General features: G+C 29.8%; 2 protein-coding genes across 7 annotated transcripts in view; one reads left to right on the forward strand and one right to left on the reverse strand.

Moving 5' to 3' along the window:
* The window catches only part of LOC127063183 (dynein regulatory complex protein 9), a 72,157-nt gene extending 58,818 nt beyond the window's left edge, over positions 1-13,339 (reverse strand). The window contains exons 1-2 of the mRNA XM_050992585.1: positions 13,292-13,339; positions 10,669-10,780 (exon numbers count right to left, since the gene is read on the reverse strand). The gene's annotated coding sequence lies outside the window, so the exon portion shown is untranslated. The remainder of the gene's footprint in view (positions 1-10,668; positions 10,781-13,291) is intronic.
* The window catches only part of LOC127063178 (acetylcholine receptor subunit alpha-like), a 93,821-nt gene that overhangs the window by 57,403 nt on the left and 15,288 nt on the right, over positions 1-21,130 (forward strand). For 4 of the 6 annotated variants that reach the window (XM_050992567.1, XM_050992573.1, XM_050992570.1 and 1 more), the window contains exon 3: positions 18,154-18,271. In XM_050992567.1, coding sequence (XP_050848524.1) covers positions 18,220-18,271 — 52 coding nt within the window. In that variant the 5' untranslated portion in view covers positions 18,154-18,219. Of the gene's footprint in view, positions 1-14,224; positions 14,458-16,448; positions 16,646-18,153; positions 18,272-21,130 lie in introns of those variants that run through there. The other 2 variants (XM_050992569.1, XM_050992568.1) reach the window with 2 other exon arrangements.

Consider the following 21,130-nt stretch of genomic DNA (forward strand, 5'->3'; position numbering starts at 1 on the left):
ACACGAGAAGATCGAGAATTCTATGAATCATAAATTTTACGCATTTCCCTTCTAACGATTTCATGGTGGTTGGACGTTTTACAAGATAAAGGAAGAACACTGCTGTTCTTGTCTTTCGTATATACATACGTAAGTATGTACTGTTCAAGCATACACGAAAAAACATGAGATTCTCTACAAGTTTTATGTGTTACACGATGAAATATATATATATATATATATTATATTTATAAAATTATATATATTACGATGAAATATATATATATTATATGTCCTATCTAAATTGAACAGTCTAAAATATCCCCATCGCTTTTGATAATATGATATAATAAATTTCAAAAAAAAGAATAATAAAAAAGAAATTATCCGATTCGAAGAAATATCATAAAGAAAAGATTGCTTTTTAAATTTTAGAATCGAACTTTTTAAAAAATTTATATGGGTTTTCTTCTTTTTCTCTTGTTATTACATTATTTTAATTTATAAAATAAGAAATATGATCGACCTATTTAAAAGAAATCATCGATGATAATGAAATGTTGAGACAAAATGATTGAAAAAAAAAAAGATTTCGTATGTAAATGAAAACGTTATTGTTTTATAAACGAAATGATATCTTATTCTGAAATTCGTTCGTATCATTACATGCAACGGAGATATTTAAGATGCTTAAGTTCGGTAGGACATCCTGTATATAGGTGTAACATCCATCGTGGTTCATCAAAAATTAATTGGATTTCTCCACTGATCTCCGTGGAGAAGTGTCAGACGTTTCGTGTATTTACCGTGTAAGAGGATATACTTGTTAAATTTGTTATTTATTCGACGTACCGAAACTTAGTTAATCGTATCGTTAAACTGTGATTAAAATCACAACGAAATAATGATGATTAGTTATGATTCATTCTCTAGATAATGTAGATGTAAAAAATGTTTATTTAAAAAAATGATGCGTCGACCATCATGTCGTATAAAGGCAAGATCAAATAAATATCTTCTTTTTTTTTTATTATAACAACACAGTAATGTTAATCGTAATAATTCATAGCAGAGATTAAATTTCAATGATAATTACGAAAATATATTCAAAAGTATTTATACATCTCTCGTTTTCCTCTTGACATCTATTATCATCTGTAAATATTAAAAAGTATGATAGTTTGATGGGACACATGCGTATTGTGTATCAAATAAAACTACTTTCGTTCATCTTCGACCATCATCCGGAAGTACAGTGGCTATTGACAAAATGCGGTCGATTGCCTTTTTGTAAGTCGGGACACTGATAGATGAAGAAGCTTTTTTATAGATCAGGCAATAAATCATCGGACCTCCAATCGACGAATTCACCAAGCTTGGTAATAACATGACGAGTAAATTTTTATGCCTATGCCCGTGCAAAATATAATATTTAAAGGGATGAGAAGGAGATATCTTTTACAATAATTTCTATCAATTTCGAATAATATCGAAGAGAGATACATCTTTATGAATATATATATATATATATATATATATATATATATATATATAAAATTTAATAATATGTAATATAAATATTTATATGTATATAACATTTATTTAAAATATCTTTCGTTTTTGCATTTTGAAGAATTCTTTTAGATTTTCTTTTTCTTTTCCTATTTCTTCCTTCTCTTTCTCTTTTCTTTCTCTTTCTTTTTATCGTGCGGAACGGATATAAACTCGAAAGGACATTACAGTACACGTGGTTGAACTTGTATATAACTATATACTAATCGATAACACAACTACACGCTTGTTTCAGCTAAACTGGACAAGTTGGAAAATTCTGATTGTGTAAATGAGAGAAAAAAAGAAGAGAGAGAGAGAAAGAAAATGCTTTGCGTTGAGGTTGCGAACAATTACTATTCAAATACTTGGAAACCGAGGAATCGTGAAACCGTGCAAAATTGATGAACGATGAAAAGAATAATCGTGGAATACTGAATTCTCGTTGAAAACGAGAATCGCTTTTTCGTTTGTTTCTACCTTTCGCTTAAAGAAAATATTTTCCCATTTGTTTACTAAAACAATAGCGTTTATATACACGTTCCCTTATATGCATATCTATACATACATATATATGCGTAACGGGTTTATGGGAATACCTTAATTTTTGGCTTTAATTTTGAAGATAATATAGAATAACTTACGGACAGTTTCTCAATGCACTTGTATTACTCGTGTATTCGTATGTAAATTATGCTAATCGCGTAAATTACAATATGCAACCGAATCAAGGAATATCAACGATTAAAACGAAATTAATTTCTATTAAATGGAATAAATTACTATTCCTTTTTTTCTTTTCTTTCTTTCTTTTCTTTTTTTTTTTTGACGTCCAACAGAGTCGTTATTATTTTGCATAATTTTTTCTTGTTTTTTTTAAACACGGCGAAGCTGTAAAAAAATTTCGATACGATTGATCTCTTCGTTAAAAAATTCCTCTTGGCTTTTTTGTTCATCGAGTAATAATGAATATCTTTTCGATTGTGAGTAATAGTAATTGAAAATTCCGAAGTGTGATATAAATATGAATGAGTTTTAATCGATTTTACGACGGTTTTAGAAAATAGAATATCAAGAAAGTTAGACAAGCAGAGAGTAAGAGAAAGAGAAAGAAAAAGAGAGATGTAATATCTGAATATAATTAAAATGCATTGTGTTCTCGTCATTCTCGTAACAACTCCAACATTAAAAGGATTTTTCTTTCTAAGATTAGCACAAGAATATTATTTCTTTCTTTATAACCGTTGAAAAGATAAAATCTGACGATACAAAAGAATCTTTGTGGTTGGTATTTATTATTATTGTTTTGTAACACGGTTGACTATCATTGCTCTTAATGAACTCTATGTTCAAAAGAAGAACAAGAAGAAGAAGAAGAAGAAGAAGAAGAAGAAGAAGAAGAAGAAGAAGAGGAAGAGGAAGAAGAAGAAGAAGTTAAAGAAGTAAAAGAGAAGGAAGAGAGAAAAATAAGGAGAAAGAAAAAAGGAGAAAGAAGAATGAGGAAAAAAAACAAAGGAAGAGGAAAGAAGTAAAACAAAGAAGACGTAACTGGCAAACTAAGAAAAAATTTAATATATTATCCCAGAGCTATTTGTCGTGGGTATGGCTTATGCAGCCATTTATACAGGACAGGTTTATCGTTGTTTACGTCATCAAGCCCTTAAGGCAGAGCTGTACGCGGAGCTTATTCGAAGCTTAACGAGTAACCCTCCTCCCTTTGCATCCCTTTCTTCTGAATCGCTATATTCTCGTTCTCTCTGTGCTGAGAAAGAGAGAGAGAGAGAGAAAGAGAGAAAAGAAAGAGAGAGAGAGAGAGAGAGAGAGAGAGAGAGAGAGAGAGAGGAAGAGAGAAGTTGTATTGTCCTCTTTTAGTTTAGTTTAACTTTTACTTTTTTTCGATATACGCACATTCGAAGTGGATGTCGTGCAATTCGAGAAAACTTTTCAAACTCTATCGATCTTGTTAATTAGTATCTTTCAAATTATTTTCGAGAATAAAAATAACAATAACGAGATACGATGGCTGAAAAAATATATGTCTCGTGTTTTCTTGAATTCTTGAATTAATAGAGACTTCTTGATTTATATTTTTATATAAATAAAGGAAGTTCGTGAAAATCGTACTACTGCTTAAGATATTTTATGATATGTGTCTGATTATTTAAAACGTTTGTAAAAAGCATAAAAAAGGAAATGTAATTTGTAAATTTTTCTATCTGTGTATATATGTTATCGATCGTTTATTTATATATTTTTTTATATTTTTATATATTTATTTATTATATTTATCTTTAATATACATTTGATATTCTCTAACTCTCTTTCTCTTTTTCTCTCTTTTCCTCTTTTCATATATTTCTACAATTAAAATGATATATATATATATATATCAATTATTTTTAATGATAGTAAGGTATGATATTTTTTACAATATCATATATTGTTGAATGACTCTAAAGTAGATTCAGTTAATTAGATAGATTTAATAATAGGACCTGTTGTATAAATCTAGTAGAATTTTCAATTATTATTTTCTAAAAATTTACAATATTGTACCATTCATTCTGTAGATATAATTATTATCTGTTTAGTATTACATCATTACACGTATTATATAAGATATTATATTACACTATTATTATTAATACAAAAGTTTTAATTTATATTGTAATTTCTCAAAAACTCCTATTATTTTTTTTAATTAATTCAGATGAAATTTTGTATAATTGCTTTTAACGATCTGGAGGAAAGCTTAGGCGATTTCAATTGCGGAGACATTAGTTATAAAACAGTCAACAAGGTTTCCAATGATTGAAAGAAAGAAATAAGGTCAATGTAAAATAAACATAAAGTACAGTGCAAGAGAAAGAGAAAAAGAGAGAGAAAAAGAGAGGATAATAGAAACTGTGAAATTGATTATACTAGAAATGCATTGATTGAGTGATTTATGATTTATATTCTGTGTTTTGTGTATATGGTCGGCTCGATGCTTTTTTCACGGTTCGGAAATCTCGACTGAGGAAAAAATTTTATTTCATAAAGTCCAGCGTTTCTCGATCTTTTGAAATCATCGAAATACGGATGATATTTTAAGCACATTTTTTTATTTTCTATAATGATCGACGATAGAGCCTAAATCGCAAAACATCATTACATCGAAAGAAAGAAAAAAGAAAGAGAAAAGTTCAAAAATGTTGTTTTTAAACCTTCTTTAACGATAATACTTGAAGATGGAATATAATAAAAGAAAAAAAAAAAACACTAAATTTTCTTTATAAAATAATATTGTATGAGTGTTTCACGAGCATGTTATTTCTAAATTAAGAATAGTATAGTTTGTTAATTAATACTATAGTTCTTTTAATTCCATTTCACCGGTTGAAATCAATTAGAAATATCTGTATCTATTAAATCGATAATGAACGTTCTTGGCGTACCGCGTCCGAACAAATAAATACGATACCATATGCGAAGAAGTTGCACAGTTGGTTGGTATCAGCTATAAAAGTATCTCAAAATGGAAACTTTCATATTCTAGGTCACCTTGGAAAGTTTTGACGTACAAAAACCGATAATAACAACGTTTATTAAGTTGAAACGAGAGAGAGAGAGAGAGAGAGAGGGACATTCTATTTCCTTTTTTCACGTTTTAATATTTATTTTTTCGTTCGAGTATCATCCATCGTTTACTTGTTAGAGTTCAAAAAGGAAAAAAATATTAATGATTAAAACTTATTCATTTTTTAACAGAATATCGTGAGAAAAAGGCTCGGTTTATATAATGTAATAAAAACAACACACACACACACACACACATATAATTATATATATATAACTATCTGTATATATATCTATATATATAAAGAGAGGAAGAGAGAGATAGGCATATAGAGGCAGATAATCAATATTTAATGATATCAAAGAACAGCCAATTAAATGCATCGAACGCTAGATTCTTAATTTAATCCTGAAAATCCAGCATTTTTCTCTTTTTCATTTCTTTCTCTCCCTCTTTCTCTCTTTCTTTTTCTTTCTTCTTTTTCACTGAAGATTATCGAACAAATCAATGTCTTTTTTGGATGAACGTCAAAGTGAACGCTATTACTAAAACGAACAATTTTTTGCCATCTTATTATTTATTCACATCATTCTTTGTTTGCAGTTTACTTTGGGTACAATGATATAATATTAATACAATATTGATAATGAATAATAATATCGAGAAAAGAGAACACTTTCACTTATCATCCTTCTTTCGTTATTATTTTTATTTCGCTTCTTTTTCAATTTTTCTTTTCTTCTTTCTTTTTTAATCGACTTATTGACGGAGATAGAAAGAGATACAGAAAGATAAAAAAAGAAAGAGAAATCGTATTCTTATACGTGTCATAGAGACAGACGAACGAATAACGAAGAAGCTTTTTCCGATTGAATTTTATATCGATAAGGGTGCGAATGTATATTTTATCGATCGCTGTCAAAGTTCCTTGTGTTGTAATTAAGTTGTTAGAACCAACCGTGTTCGAAGCAATCATCCTTTTGCCTTCGGGTTTCTTACTCTCTCTTTCTCTTTCCCTCTCTCTCTCTCTCTCTCTCTTTCTCTTTCTGTCTCTCTCTTTCTTACTTACACGACTTGTAAGAACCCTCCATTGTAACTTGAGTGACGACCGGAGGTGAAGCCGTCACGTTGTTTTCGAAGATACGGTAACGTTTCCCCTTCTCTTTCTCTTTCTATATCTCTCTCTCCCTCTTTTCTCTCTTTCATTCTCTTTCTTGTTTCTCTTTCTTTTTTGCGACCTACCAAGTTGATTTTTATCTTGTTCGAAATATTATTTTCTCTTTCTTCTTTTTTCTTTTTGTTTATCTCTTTTTTTGCACTTGGAAAAATCAGATCGTTCGGTAAAAGAGTCAGGTTTGAAAAATAGAGGAATCTTTCGAAAAAGAGCGTGGATTGCCAGATCGAAAAACTCACGTTCGTAATACCCCGAGAAAATAAGTTTACCAATGTTGTTACATCAAAGTTTTCCTGACTTCGCGAAATGGATAGAATTCATGATGAAGTCTCTTGAAACATTATTTTTAAAACTCATCGTTTTGTCATTTGACATCGAAATTATTTCATTTATTAAAATATTTATGGAAAATATTTTCAATCGATGAAGTTAAATAGAAATGGTGGATTAGATTTATTCTCGTCTTAATAGACAAAACCCGATCGGTCATAGAAAATTAATAAATCATAGTGAAAGCATTTACGAAATATTGTCAGTACTTGTATGCATATATTAATTTTCATTTATTGAATGCATTTAATATAATTACATCGTCAAAGTTGATAATTATATTTAACTTCATGTTTTAATTAATGATTTATTAAATTTCAATTACTTTAGTCAACGTTACTATATCATCGTGTAAATCTATTAATTCGTATTGATAAAACATTACTTTAATTTGAATAAACATTATTTGAATAAAAACAAACGTGAAAAATATTAACTAATCATTCGCAAATATCGAATTCTATAGCACTAAAACTTTCTAATTAATAAACTATTCAACTTGATATTAATTAAATACCGAAAAGTATTGATTGATATTTTTCAAATCATCCTGTATTGATTAAAGGAACCTCCTTATATTCTATTCGTCGATAAGATGAACACGTGAAAATCTATTCGAATTATTAAAATTTTATCTCATCTTTTTTTATTTCTAAATTCATTCAATATTTGTCTATATCTTTATCATGGTATTTACGTCATGGTATTTTACTCCTTATTAAGGATTAATAGAAACTTCACAATTGATAATGAACCGAAAAAAAAGAAAAAAGAAAAATGGTAAAGAAATTGAGCTTTTAAAAGAAAAGAAAAGTATCTGATATATCATTACAATTATCTTAGTTACTCGTATAATTGATATTTCTAATAAATTAATTATAAAATTAAGAAATCCTATCAAAAGATATAATAAACAAAAAAATATGTGATGTATTATAAATGAAAAATATGATGTGAAGAATTGAAATTGTTACTGGAGAAAGGATAAGAGGGAAATAGAACAAAAAAGAAAGAAAAATGAAAAGTAAGGACGTAATTTAAAGAAAATTGAGGCAGATAGATTGTAAACAATTAAATTAACAAACGTAGCAAAAGATAGTGAAAGGCAATTGAAATAACGAAGAAACATAGTTTCTAAACACATGGAACAAACTGTTCACAGAACTTGTAATAGAGTAAAATATTCTTAGCAGATGTCGCAGAGAAAGAGAGAGAGATAGAAAAAGAGAGAAAGAGAGAGAGGGAGAGAGAGAGAGATAACGAGAGAGAAAAAGAGAAATAATGAGAAAAGGAAAGAGAGAAGCAAAGAGAGAGAAATTATGAGAGAGGAGAAAAGAGAGAGAGATGGAGAGGAAAAGAGAGAGAGAGAGAGAAAGAGAGATGGAGAGGAAGAAAGAGAGAGAGAGAGAGAGAGGGGGAGGGAGGGAGGTGGGAAAAGAGAAAGATAGACAGAATTGTTCGTTACTTTTACGCTTTAAGTCGAATAGAAGGAGCATGGTAAAAAGGTAATGAACTTCTTGCTTCTGCGTGATACTCTTGGGAACGTCGAGGTCGGTGTATAGTCCTATCTTAACTCTCGAAGAAGAATTACTTCTCGTTTATTATTCTAATTCCATTCTTCTTCGTTCCTCTCTTTCTTTCCTTTCTCTCTCTCTCTCTCTCTCTCTCTCTCTCTCTCTCTCTCTCTGTCTTTCTCTTTTTTTCCATTTGCCTTATTTAAGAACCATATCATAGTGATATAGACAAAAGATACGGCAACGAGAGTTTCATTAATAAATTCTCGGAAATTTTTGATCCGAATAATCTGATTAAATAAATAATGAAAATTTTAGTATCATTATCAATGGTTATTCAATAGAATAGAAGAAAAATAAACGATCGATATTAACGCTAAAATAATCGACGCCGAATCTAACGAGATGTGTAAAAGTTATTACGATGTAGTTCTTTTCAAATTAGTACGCATACATGCACGTATCCATGCACTCAAGTAATTGCACACGCAAGTACGCAATAAGTATTTTATTTGATAAAAAAAAAACATTCGGATGAAAGGTAAAGGAACGATTGTTATTTCAAAGGGTAGAATTCTCGAAGGTGTAACAGTTCGAACGGACTTCGATCTCAAAGACAATTTATTGAAGAGCAAGAAATATCGGATAATTCGAGTAAAAGGAACAGAAACGCGTTGCGAAGCAGTTTGCTCGAAGCAACGAGAGAGCATGATAGAAAAGAGAGAGAGAGAGAGGGAGAGAGAGAGAGAGAGGGAGAGAGAGAGAGGGAGGGAGAGAGAGAGAGGGAGAGAGAAAGAGAGAGAGGGAGAGAGAGAGAGGGAGAGGGAGAGAAATACTGAGCTATCCCGTAGAAGACTCATGTTTCGCGTGTACGATCGAGAGATGAAGTTTTCAACTAACTCCGTAGCATTTCTGTGAAGTAGTACGCTTCAAACTATCCTCGCTTATTTCATGGGGTCGTTTTCAGAACGATACGAGTCCTATTTTTTCTTTTTTTTCTTTTTTCTTTTTCCCTATAGCTTACTGCAAAGATTAGTTGCGAGCATTAAAATCACCTTCGATTATTTTCATGACTTCGATACTTCTTTAATTTGTATCAAGTTAATAATCTTAGATCGATATTATATAATAAGTGATTTTGTAAATGGATATTATATATTTAAAAAAATGTCATATATATTAGGTACTCTTTTAATGCTTTGTTGTTAACGCAAACTGACTAAATAATAAATTAGAAATTGATTTTGGATTTGTAATTATATCGGCTTTATAATTATTGATATTTATTATTACGATTAAATATATTCGTAATACTATTGTTAAATTTAAACTATATTACAAAAACATATGTATACAGATCGGATGAATGAAATGAAATTTAAAAAAGAATTGATCTAACAATATGAATAAGTTGCCATAGGTAACTATATAAAATAAAATTTATGATACTATTATATAGTCGTTAGTCGAAATGATGTCAAATAATACGTTGATTAAGTAAATTATAAATATTATCATATAAAAATATTCTTCTTCGTTCACGAAGTTGTAGATTTGAAGTTGAATATCTCTCATGTTTTACTGATGTATTGATCATCGTACCTGATAGAATTGGCATTAGATTTACGCTTACACTTTTAACTAAAAAAAAAAAAAAAAAAAATCGGTTATACACGTAATATATTATCTATTGAAAAACATCGCAAATTATCACGTTAATTTTAGAGAATAATAATAGAAAAAAAACTAAATAAATGATAGAAATTTTAGAATGATAAATTAATCGTTATGTAAATATTATTCTGATAGAAAACCTATTCGATTCTAAATTAGATTTATCGTTTCGATTACAATAGCAATGCATAATCGAAGACATCTTTTCAATATAACGAGATCTCGTTTGATTATGTCGCAGAAGAAATACTCGTCTTTAATAACGATCGAAGTATTATCTCACGTTAGAAAATAGCATTCTTTTTCTTTCATCTAACAGAAGCGACGGCATAAATATATTCATACATACTTACATAGATATATATACATGATACGCGTAGTCGTAGTTAGATACGCATAAAGAAACACGTACTACATAGTTTATTTTGCAACGCTATTATTTCAATTTTCTCGATATTTTCAAGTATCGTCCAATCGCGTTTACTATGATTGTACTATTCTTTCCATTATAGTTATCAAAAATTTATCGATTAATTCGTTCGTTTCCATAAGAAGAAAAGATTCTTTTTATCATATATGTATATGTATATATATCGATGATTATGTATAATTCCTTTTTTCTTTTTTCTTTTATTTAATTAAAGATATCGAAACATCTTTATTATATTTTATATGTTCGCATATAAAGAAAATTTATTGGAAAGTATAATAATTTCATTTCCTTTTGATTCATATACGTTTCTCGTATGTTTCGAAAATAGGTTATTATTCAAACAGATAAATACAATATTACGATCTAATCAAATAAATATTGATGCGTTCAAGATGTTATCTGTTAAATGTATTACGATGATCAAAGCGAATGATATATTAATCGATATACTTACTTGCCAACAGAAGATTTATATTATACTCCGATAAAACCAAACTCACTGTCTGAACCACTGGAGAGTAACGATCCTTCGCACTTGGTAATGTGGAATGAACCTTTAAAGAAATCTGAAACATTGAAAATTAGAATAACTTAGACTAGAATAACAAGGTTATATACAATAATAATCGGGTTCTAAGAAAAAGTTAGAAGAAAGTTTGACGAAAGACGATACGAATATAAACAAGGACATAAGAACAAATATAAACAAACATTCCAGCGCGAGTACGAACACGTACACGCTTTAGTCACACTTGTGTTTTTCTTATTTTTTTTTTTTTTTCTAGTACACGTGTTCTCTTGTTACTACGTTGAGAAACAACGAAATAAAATTCTATTAATGATTATGATACGTATATAATTTCGATCGAAAATTCGAATATACTACGCAATTATAGGCTACGCAATTACATTATTATGAGCAATTTGTCATTAATTTTTTTAATAAAAAAAGAAAAAAATTTCATCTGGAAAAAAGAAGTCCATATTTTTATCTTGAAGGAGTCGCTTCGAGATGCTTCTGTCGAGTACTTTCTCTCTCCATTTTTCTTAGGGCCACCCTAGACGATAGGAATAATTCATCGATTTCCATCGCCAATAATTCTTTCTCTAGAAATTTTTTTCTTCTCCCTTTTTTTTTTATTTCTTTCTTCCTCCCAAGCTGTCCGACTTAAAATTCTGGAATAACTTCTATAATTGCGTAATGGATGAAATTAATTATGTATACGCGGATACTCGACATACGTTAAGGGTTGGAGGGTGACTTGAACGGTTGAACGTTTTCTTGCCGTGAAAAGTGATAATCTTATCGATCGACTCGTTTCATTTACGATAAGAGCGCGAGTTCGACCACATACATAGTTTACGACTTACATTATTTCTACTTTGAACATTGTCTATTTCTTTGTTCGTTGAGCCGTTAAACATTTTTGGGAATATATCGAATTATTAAAATAGATTCTTATGGAAATTCTTTATATACTATCATTTATCTACTGGAATTTGATTTTTGTATTTACGAACGTTTTAAGAATTGGATCAATTTTATTTGTTGACTTTCGTCTATGTCAAAGAACTTTGCTATCTATCAATCGAGCCAAGTTACGAAGAAAGCTATTTAATCTCAATGATCTGAAATTGAGTAAATTTAATTAAAAGATATCTTTGACCAATTAATTTTCTCAAGATTGATCGACATATTTCTCTTAACAATATTTTTCTCGATATTGATTGCACCAAAGAAATCTGAAAAAGCCATTTCAATCACAATAAGTGATTAGAAAGTTCCATAAAATAATTACAAGCCTCATATTGAGCTACGCCTTGGTAGTATTAATAATCGTATAATGTAAGAGTTGTTCTATGGGTTGATAATATTTTTTTTAAGATAAAGATCATGAAATTATGGGATCCGTAGTGGGTTTAAATAATTTCTTATCATGTAGGTCATTTCCGTAGATTTCTGTATAACTTGGCTCATTGGAAGTTGAGTTTACTTAAAGCTACGAGGATATGTAAATTTAACTTCGTTTAACTAAATAATAAATAAATAATATGCAATGTATCGTTATAATACTATTACGAAATGTTTCTAGTACCTATCTAATGCATAAATATACAACGCATATGTAATTTGGCTTGTGCATATGTTATGCATAATTATGTTATACTATAAGTTGCATACAATTATAATACATTATATTATATCTTGCATAAAATTATAATATACTATAATTTTTTAATATTTAAAAGTATATAGATATATACGTAAGGTTATGTATGAGAAAAATCCAACGATGTCTTTGTATGACGCATATATTATTCAACTTGTGCATATGTTATATACGATTACATTATACTATACCTTGCGTACTATTATAATATACTAGTATTTTTTAATATCTGAAAGTATATAGATATATGTGTAAATTATGTACGAGAAAAATCCAACGATGTCCTTGTACGATGTATACGTTGTTCGACTTATGCAGGATTATATTATACTATACTTTGAGTACTATTATAATATATTAGTATTTATTAATATTTAAAAATATATAGATATATGTGTAAAGTTATGTACGAGAAAGATCTAACGATGTCTTTATACGACGAATACGTAGTTTAGCTTGTGCATACGTTATGCACGATTATATTATACTATACCTTACGTACTATTATAATATACTATTATTTTTTAATATTTAAAAGTATGTAGATATATGTGTAAAGTTATATACGAAAAAAATCCAACGATGTCCTTGTACGACGCATTTGTTCTTTGACTTGTGCATACGTTATGCACGATTATGTTATACTATATTTTACGTATAATTATAATATACTATTATTTATTAATATTTAAAAGTATGTAGAGATATGTGTAAGATTACATACGAAAAAAAACTAACGATGTGCTTATGCGACGTATACGTAGTACGACTTGTGCATACGTTATGCACGATTATATTATACTATATCTTACGTACTATTATAATATACTATTATTTTTTAATATTTAAAAGTATGTAGATATATGGGTAAGGTTATGTGCGAGAAAAATCTAATGATATACTTACTTGATACATACTCGGATTCGATCGACCTACTTGATACACTGCCTTGACTGAACTGAGCTTTCTTTTATTACAATATTACACACATACCCGTGAACAGTCTGAATCATCAACCAAGGGCAAAACAAATTTGCCCTCTCTACATACACATATGTATGTAGATACGAGTGAGAGGACAAATAGCGGAGTGGGGAGGGAATGAGGATACAAAGAATGTTAACAAAACAAATCAAAGAAATGATAAGCATTAGAGGACCACGAATGTCAACAAGGATAAATAGCAACGATCAAAATAAAACATGCGAACGTAATATATAATAAATATTTAATTCTTAAATACTTTAATTTTATTATTTATCTGCAGATTTTTGCTTCTTTATTTTTCTTCTTTTTTTTTTAATTAAATCAATTTAATACGAGTCTCTTGGACATATTCCATTCTACATATAAAAATATGTGTATATTTGTATACATATATACATACATACGTATATATATATTAAAGATATGTATATATATATATATATATATATATATATATATATATGTCTTTATTAATATAATATGCATGTGTGTACGTATATATATTCATATGTGTATTTTACACATTTTATAACTCACTAAACTTAAAAGATATATATGTATATGTATGCATAGAGGGAGAGAGAGAGAGAGAGTAAGAGAATTATAAACTATACAATATATAATTTGTATATATAAAAATATAGCTATAGACTACATAATACATATTATATATTATATAGACTTTTTAAGCAGTATCTTGTATATATAATTACTTATGAATATTTTCGAATTAATCACGACGTATTCCTTTAACATAAAATGTCTTTAAAACGAATAAAATCACTATTAAAATTGCATTAATATTTTTTTTTCTAGTAAGCAATGAAGGAATAGTTAAAAGGGAAAGAGGTGAGAGGAATGGAAGACATAACTACTCGCAAAAGATTATCGCGTATACTACTTGCGGAGAAAATAACTGACTGAAACTTTTCAAAAACGTTTCAAGTTCCCTCGACGGTTAATTAAAGTTCCTCGGTATTTACCGGTTACTTGATACAGAAGTCTCAAGACTCTGAGTTGGTTTGAGGTAGGGGAGACCAAGAAGTCACGAGGAAACTGTTACCGCTTGGCAATAAGATACGAGGGTAGGTATTTTAAAGCACGCGAATATACCACGATCCAGAGTTAGATCTTTTTTATATTTATTTCGTCCATTGTCTTATTTCTTCGAACAAAAGCCTTTTTCGTCTATTATGCAAGAATACGTAAATGAACTTTCATATTTTGATTGAGAAAAAACTTCAAAGTAAAATGAAGAATTGATTTAAAGCTATCGTTACATCTATCTATTTTTTTGATCATTTTAATTTATCTATTTATCTATTTTCTATTTTTTACTGTTGTCTGAAATACTGTTGTCTCAAATATTTCTTTTTACGGAACTTCATATTTTATAGATAAATTATTACTCCTCTCTCGCTCTTTCTATACACACACACACACATATATATATATATGTATATATGCTGAAAACCAAAGAAAAAATGGGACGTTTACTTTTAAACTCTACAAAAGAATTTTTCAAAATTATATAGCATCGATCATCATTCTTTGGATCGATATAATACCATCATATATCGATCTCCCCGATCGTTGAAGTAGTAATACTACGTAGAAAAGAAGCGAGAGGAGAAAAAGAAAAAAGAAAGGAGTATAAGTAGAAAAAGAAGATCGAAGCGATCCATTGAGCTTTCTATCGTGAAACGTAGAAGAGTATCCAACTTGATCGACATTGAAGGAGGCGAGAATGGGGAAAAGAAAGCCGGCTGGTTGGATAGGAAGCTAGCAAAGAGGTGGGTAGAGAGTTAGGGGGTTACTGTGAAGGGTGAAGAAACCTAGTGTAAGTGTGCCCTGTAAGAGGCATTTTAAGGCCCTCGTCACTCGTACCAACCAGGACTAGAACGAACGTGGCAGATAATTACTCCCTCTTAAGCCACGGGTGCCCTGAGCACTGACTGTGAAGGTGCTGGAGGTGGTCGAGGAGACGTGGTGGAGGAGGAGGAGAAGGAGGAGGAGAAGACGAAGAGGGTTGGAAGTTGGAGGGTCGCTAGTAGAAGCGAAAGAGACTACGAGTTTGGAGCTTATCGATCGGAGCCGTCACACGTTCGCGAGAATAACTCGATGCTGGATTTAAAAATAGAGAGAGGGAAGAGGGAAGTCGAGTGTCGTTTTTTAACGTATTTAACCTGACTACCTAGCTAGTTCGTTCCTATCCATCCGCCATTTCAACTCTCAACCATACATTTTTCTTTCTTTCTATTTTTTTTTCCTATTTTTTCCTTCTTTTTTTCTTTTTCTTTTTTTTTTATTTTTGTTCACTTCTCCAACGTCGTCACCGTCGTCGTCTCGCCGATCGCCTTCGATTTATTTCCTTAGACGTACGATAAAGTCTTTAAGGTTGTAGCTCTCTTTTAGCTTTTTGGAGAAGGAGGCCATGAAAGAGATCGCTCGATTATGAACTACCTGTCAACTTTGACGTACTATCTTTAAAGTTTCTTTTGTTATTCATCGGTAAACTCCCTCGATTATAGCTATTATATAATGTTTCTTCTTGAGAACGTTTCTAAACGCGTATTTTTTTTATCAGAATGTTGATCTCACTTGTAAGTATTGAATAGTAACGTTAAAAGAATCAAATGTTTTATTATCGTATTAGCTTTATAAAAACTGTGAAATTTTCATCTATCGTTTGAAATATGCAGTTGAAATATCAGAACGGAGTATAATATCATTTTGTTAATGATATATAATGTATATTAAATTTCTAACGTTTATTGCATGATCTTCGTCGTGATCCATTGGCACAGATCTGACAAGATTATCAGCAATTATCGGAGATCGTTCAACGACACGAAAACGAAGTTTGAACTTCATTGGTACAGATGTCTTTTGCTAGTCCAGGGTATGTCAACGAATCGGAGATAACGATAAAAGGATCGAGTATGGATAGTGGAAATCCTTTTATTGCTTTCTTTCTCATAGTGAGCTCGGACTTTTGCTCTGTGCAAAATTGCACAGTTAACAATTTCCAGTCTAAATCCCAATGACTCGTTTTTATAAGAGTATATGTTAGTATCTCTCTTTCTCTCTCTCTCTCTCTCTCTCTCTCTCTCTCTCTTTCTGTGTGTATATCTGTCTGTGTCTATGTGTATTTGTGTTTTATTTTTATTTGTAACTACGAAAGGATTACAGAAGCATAACTATTCCGTTCGTTGGTTAACGAACACAGCTTCACTTCCACCGATTATAACGCCACGACACACTCGCATACGGGTATAGTGATTCTACGATAAATATACATTAGTACTGAGAATCGATCAATAGAAACGTTTAATATGACAAATTGACGAAAAATTACATTTAGAAGGAACGAATCGTAAAAAAGAGTCTTGATAAATCGCAATTAACGATTATAAGTAGTATTCCTTGGTTTTTAAATTGAAATTGAAATGTCTTATTTAACACCGAATTCAACTAATCTATATTAGTTTCGATAGATATTGAAAAGTAAAAGACGTATTTAATAGTTGTATAATTATACACTAAAAGTCACGACGATTAGAACTTGAATTGCTCAATTGAAAACATTAAATTAATTGACTTGAGTCAAATCAAGGAAACTAGAAGGATACTTTGCATTTAGTTTAATCGACTCTTCTTTTATTCCAATAAACATAATTTCTGAATTGTTATAAAACGTCACGAAAGCACATTGAAATCACAAACTCGATATTCGAATGAAGAAACTGTTTGAAAGGCAGGAAACCGCGATGTCACTTACACCTTTATCGATTTTTCGATTTTTCGAACGACAATTGACAGGTGCCTGAGTACCACCATCTTTTATCGTGATTACCGATCTACCAACTTTTCATCGTTTCATTCAGAAATCTCAGATGTCTCCCTTTGATATCTTTTTCACGAGAGTCATTTATCATCTTTTTCATTTTCAAGAAGTATAAAGATAAGATAATATTAGAGACAATATATTAGAATGATATAGATAATTAATATATAAGTAAATAATTACATATAATAGAATAATAATAATATAATCTAAATAATATAAAATAATAATTAATTTAATAAATATTCATAAATTTATTATCTCCATTATCGATAATTTTAGAATGATCGATGGATCATGGATCTATCATTTGCACGTTCAGGAAACTTAAGATACACTCGTCAGATCGTAATGAGCAAAGTTGATATAACTCGATGTACTAGTTAGTGAAGATATTAATTAGCATAGCTTTGAATATATAGTTGAGTTTATAATCCTGTAAAAAGTACCATGTTAGGTTTTTTCTTTTTTTCGATAATATTCGAGATATTCTTTTTCTAATTAATCGCTCAATATCTATGATCCTCGATTTAGAATCACTTAATTTATTCTATAGAACTTTCAAAATACACTTCAAAATATTTCAAAATTAATTAAATAATTCATTTTTCCTTTTATCACGATAATATGACACTTCTTGTTTTTTAATAGAAAAATTTTTCATCGCTTATATGTTATATTATATTTTATCAGATTTTATAAAAAAATTTTATATAAAAATAAAGTTTTTCTTCGCGTATATATCTATACATACACCATATGGACTATGGATAAACATATATAATTTATATATACATTATATGTATGTGACCTCATGAATCTGTGCTTGATAATCTACTTAGAAATACTTAAAAATGCTGAAGTATTAATTACAGATTAGTCGAATTTGTATCACACTCATTTTCCTTTTTTTTCTTTTTTTTTTTCGTTGCAGTTCGAGCACTGAAGGGTCTGGAGGGTACGAAGGCGAGAAGAAATGAGGTGGACGTGACACAATGACATGATGAAGAGCCTGGTGGGGATCATGTGGATAGTGTTGGTGCTCATATCAGGTAGGTACTATAAATCTCGGTATTACGTATTTCGTATGACTCAATGTAACATCGATGTCTTCCATACTGAGAAGATATCTAATATATTTTTTATATTATCAAAGAACACGTACATCTCTTCCTATCAAACACGTCCAAATCATGTATATGTATCATTTAAAATGACATAGTACGTATAGATTGGAATGAAAAAATTTTAACCCGAGCGTAAAATAAATAATAATATAAATATGTATTTGTGTCATACGTGTAAAAATAATTCATATGTTTATCTAACTCGATAGATCTTTTTTATTTTCTTTTTTTAAGGCAGAAACGAAATAGAAGCAAGATAAATCTTTTAAACATCCTTGCATATACTTATGCGCTCATATATTTTCTTTAGTTTTAAGTGAAATCCATGAAACAGGATAAATAAATCTATTAAGAAATTTTTTATGATTACTTGGCTGTTGTTCGAAGATTTCTCGGATTTCCTAAATTCGATGTTTAATCGACGAGGTAAGATTTAATCTGGAGTTGGTCCAATCTCTCTCTCTTTCTCTCACTCTCTCTCTCTTTCTTTTTCTAATTTTCTTAGCACGAAGATTCTATCATAATTCAAATCGATTTGAAATTCGATATCAAACTGTAGGTATTAACGTATACATGCATATGTAGATATTAAAAATTTGAAAAGTTGAAAAAAAGAAAAAAGAGAGAGAGAGATTTATATTCATTCTTACGAATGAATGTGTTATTCTAAAAAGGAATATGCAACGAAAGATTTAAGGTCGCAGAGGGAATCAAGAAAAATATTACATACACATTTTCTATCTTATTTATTCTCTCTCCATTTTTATTTATTTATCTATTCATTCATTCATTTCTTGTTTTTTTTTTTTATACATCTCCTTTCCATCAAAATTTCATCAACGAACCAAGATCTACTAGTTTTCTCTTAAATATCTATTTCTAAATACGAAAGTAAAATTTGTTCTTTTCTGTTAAGAAATGTCACGGGATTTGCCACATAACATCGATCTCTAAATGTCTCATAAAGTATACTTTCAATATTTTTCCCGATATTTTCAGCTTATCAAATATATCTCGATTCGTAGAACGATTTTCTCTCTATTTTTTTTTATTTTTATTCCTTCGTAATATTAATTCTAATAAAAAATTCAGATCACTTTAATTTTCATTTTATGATCGCTTAATGATTCTTTTATCGAGACGATAAATCTTCATTGTGAAAATAAACAAATTTTTATATTACATTTTTAATACTTTCGATTATCAGAAAATATAGGAAAAGATACTTTAATTTTCTTCCTTTTCTTTTTTCTTTTAAATCATTAATTTGACATCCTCATTGCTTTTTTCTTTCTTAAAAGAGCTCTAAGTTTTACATACATAATTCCATTTAGAAGTTCGTGCGTCAATACTTCTACGAATTTCCCTCTCTTTACGGTTCATTAACATCGATTTCTCGAATCTCAGTTAGCTGCACGTAATTTCCAGATAATTGACCGATTACTAACGTACGATTTATCGTTTCTCCGTGCCAATCGGAATAATAAGTGGAACAAAAAGTAATGCCTTTTAACTTTTTTTGTATAAAAGCATTTACGATTAAAAAAAAACAAATAATATACGTGACTTTTGTAAATACGATTGAACGACGATTATGGTCTGTAAACTACGAGCACCTCTGACATGGGGTAGTAGATCTTTCGACTTTCTAAAATGCCGATTTATCCAATACTCGAACATTTTCGTTTGACCGAAGCCTCTAGGTAATACAGATATACACGGATGGTCGTTATTACACAGTTTGCGAAGCCACACATTATTCATCGACGATACTTTACGAGTTTCCTGCTACCCTTCGACCGTTTCGGCCGGGTTGTTCGATATAACCACGTTGGCAAGGTTTTTAATTTTTGAAACCTAGCCAAAAAGTAAAGCTTTGGGATCGTGGATACACGCTCGGTGTAGTTGAAACTCGTGCGGAAACTGTCGCGAGTTATCGAAAGAGGAAAAAAATATCTCGTGAAAAAAAAGAGAAACAGAGAGAGAGAGAAAGAAATAGAAAAAAATAGACAGAGAGAGAAGATGGATTCTGGTTCGTCGAAATCCAAAAGAAACGTCGGAAAAGAGAAGATATGATATCTCGTTTTCTCTGAGGTAACTTGAAACTCTGTCTCTCTCTCTCTCTCTTTCTTTCAAGCTCTTCAGCGGGTGCTCTTATCAATCGTTTCTTCTTGCATTCCATGTATTTTCTAGCTTCCACCTACCTACAGAAAGATAGATAGATAGAAAGGGAGAAAGAGAGAGAGAGAGAGAGAGAGATACTTCCTTGCCGTCGCTGATGTCGTTTAGGAAGTTTGAAGATTCCAGAGAAACGAGTGAATCGCTTAAATCTCGTCTCCATTAGACTCCAAGTAAAATGGCATTTTATTCGCATTAGGGTTTTCAAATGATACTTTGAATTATCATTCTATTTGCATTGCAACGAAAGTAAGTAAAAGCATTAGATATTTTAATGGAGTGATTTTTTTAATTTTATTTCTAATCTTCGAAACATTTTCTCTAATGTATAACAAATATGTTAGATATAATAATAAAATTCATTTGTAAAAATCATCGTCTTAATATATTCATTATCTACATCATTGTCAGTAAGTATAGATATAACAGAGATAGTATTAGCTGCTCGTATTTTTTTAAGAATCTCCATTTATTTTTTTTTAAATTATTTTTTCCAAAAAAATATATCAGTATTAATATCGTTAAAATAAAAATTAAACGCGTTTATTTAAATAATCAAGCAGATTCCATATTTCCAATAGAAATATATTTATATTTCTAACGATC

Source organism: Vespula vulgaris, chromosome 4, assembly GCF_905475345.1.
Source record: "Vespula vulgaris chromosome 4, iyVesVulg1.1, whole genome shotgun sequence".
NCBI lineage: Eukaryota > Metazoa > Arthropoda > Insecta > Hymenoptera > Vespidae > Vespula > Vespula vulgaris.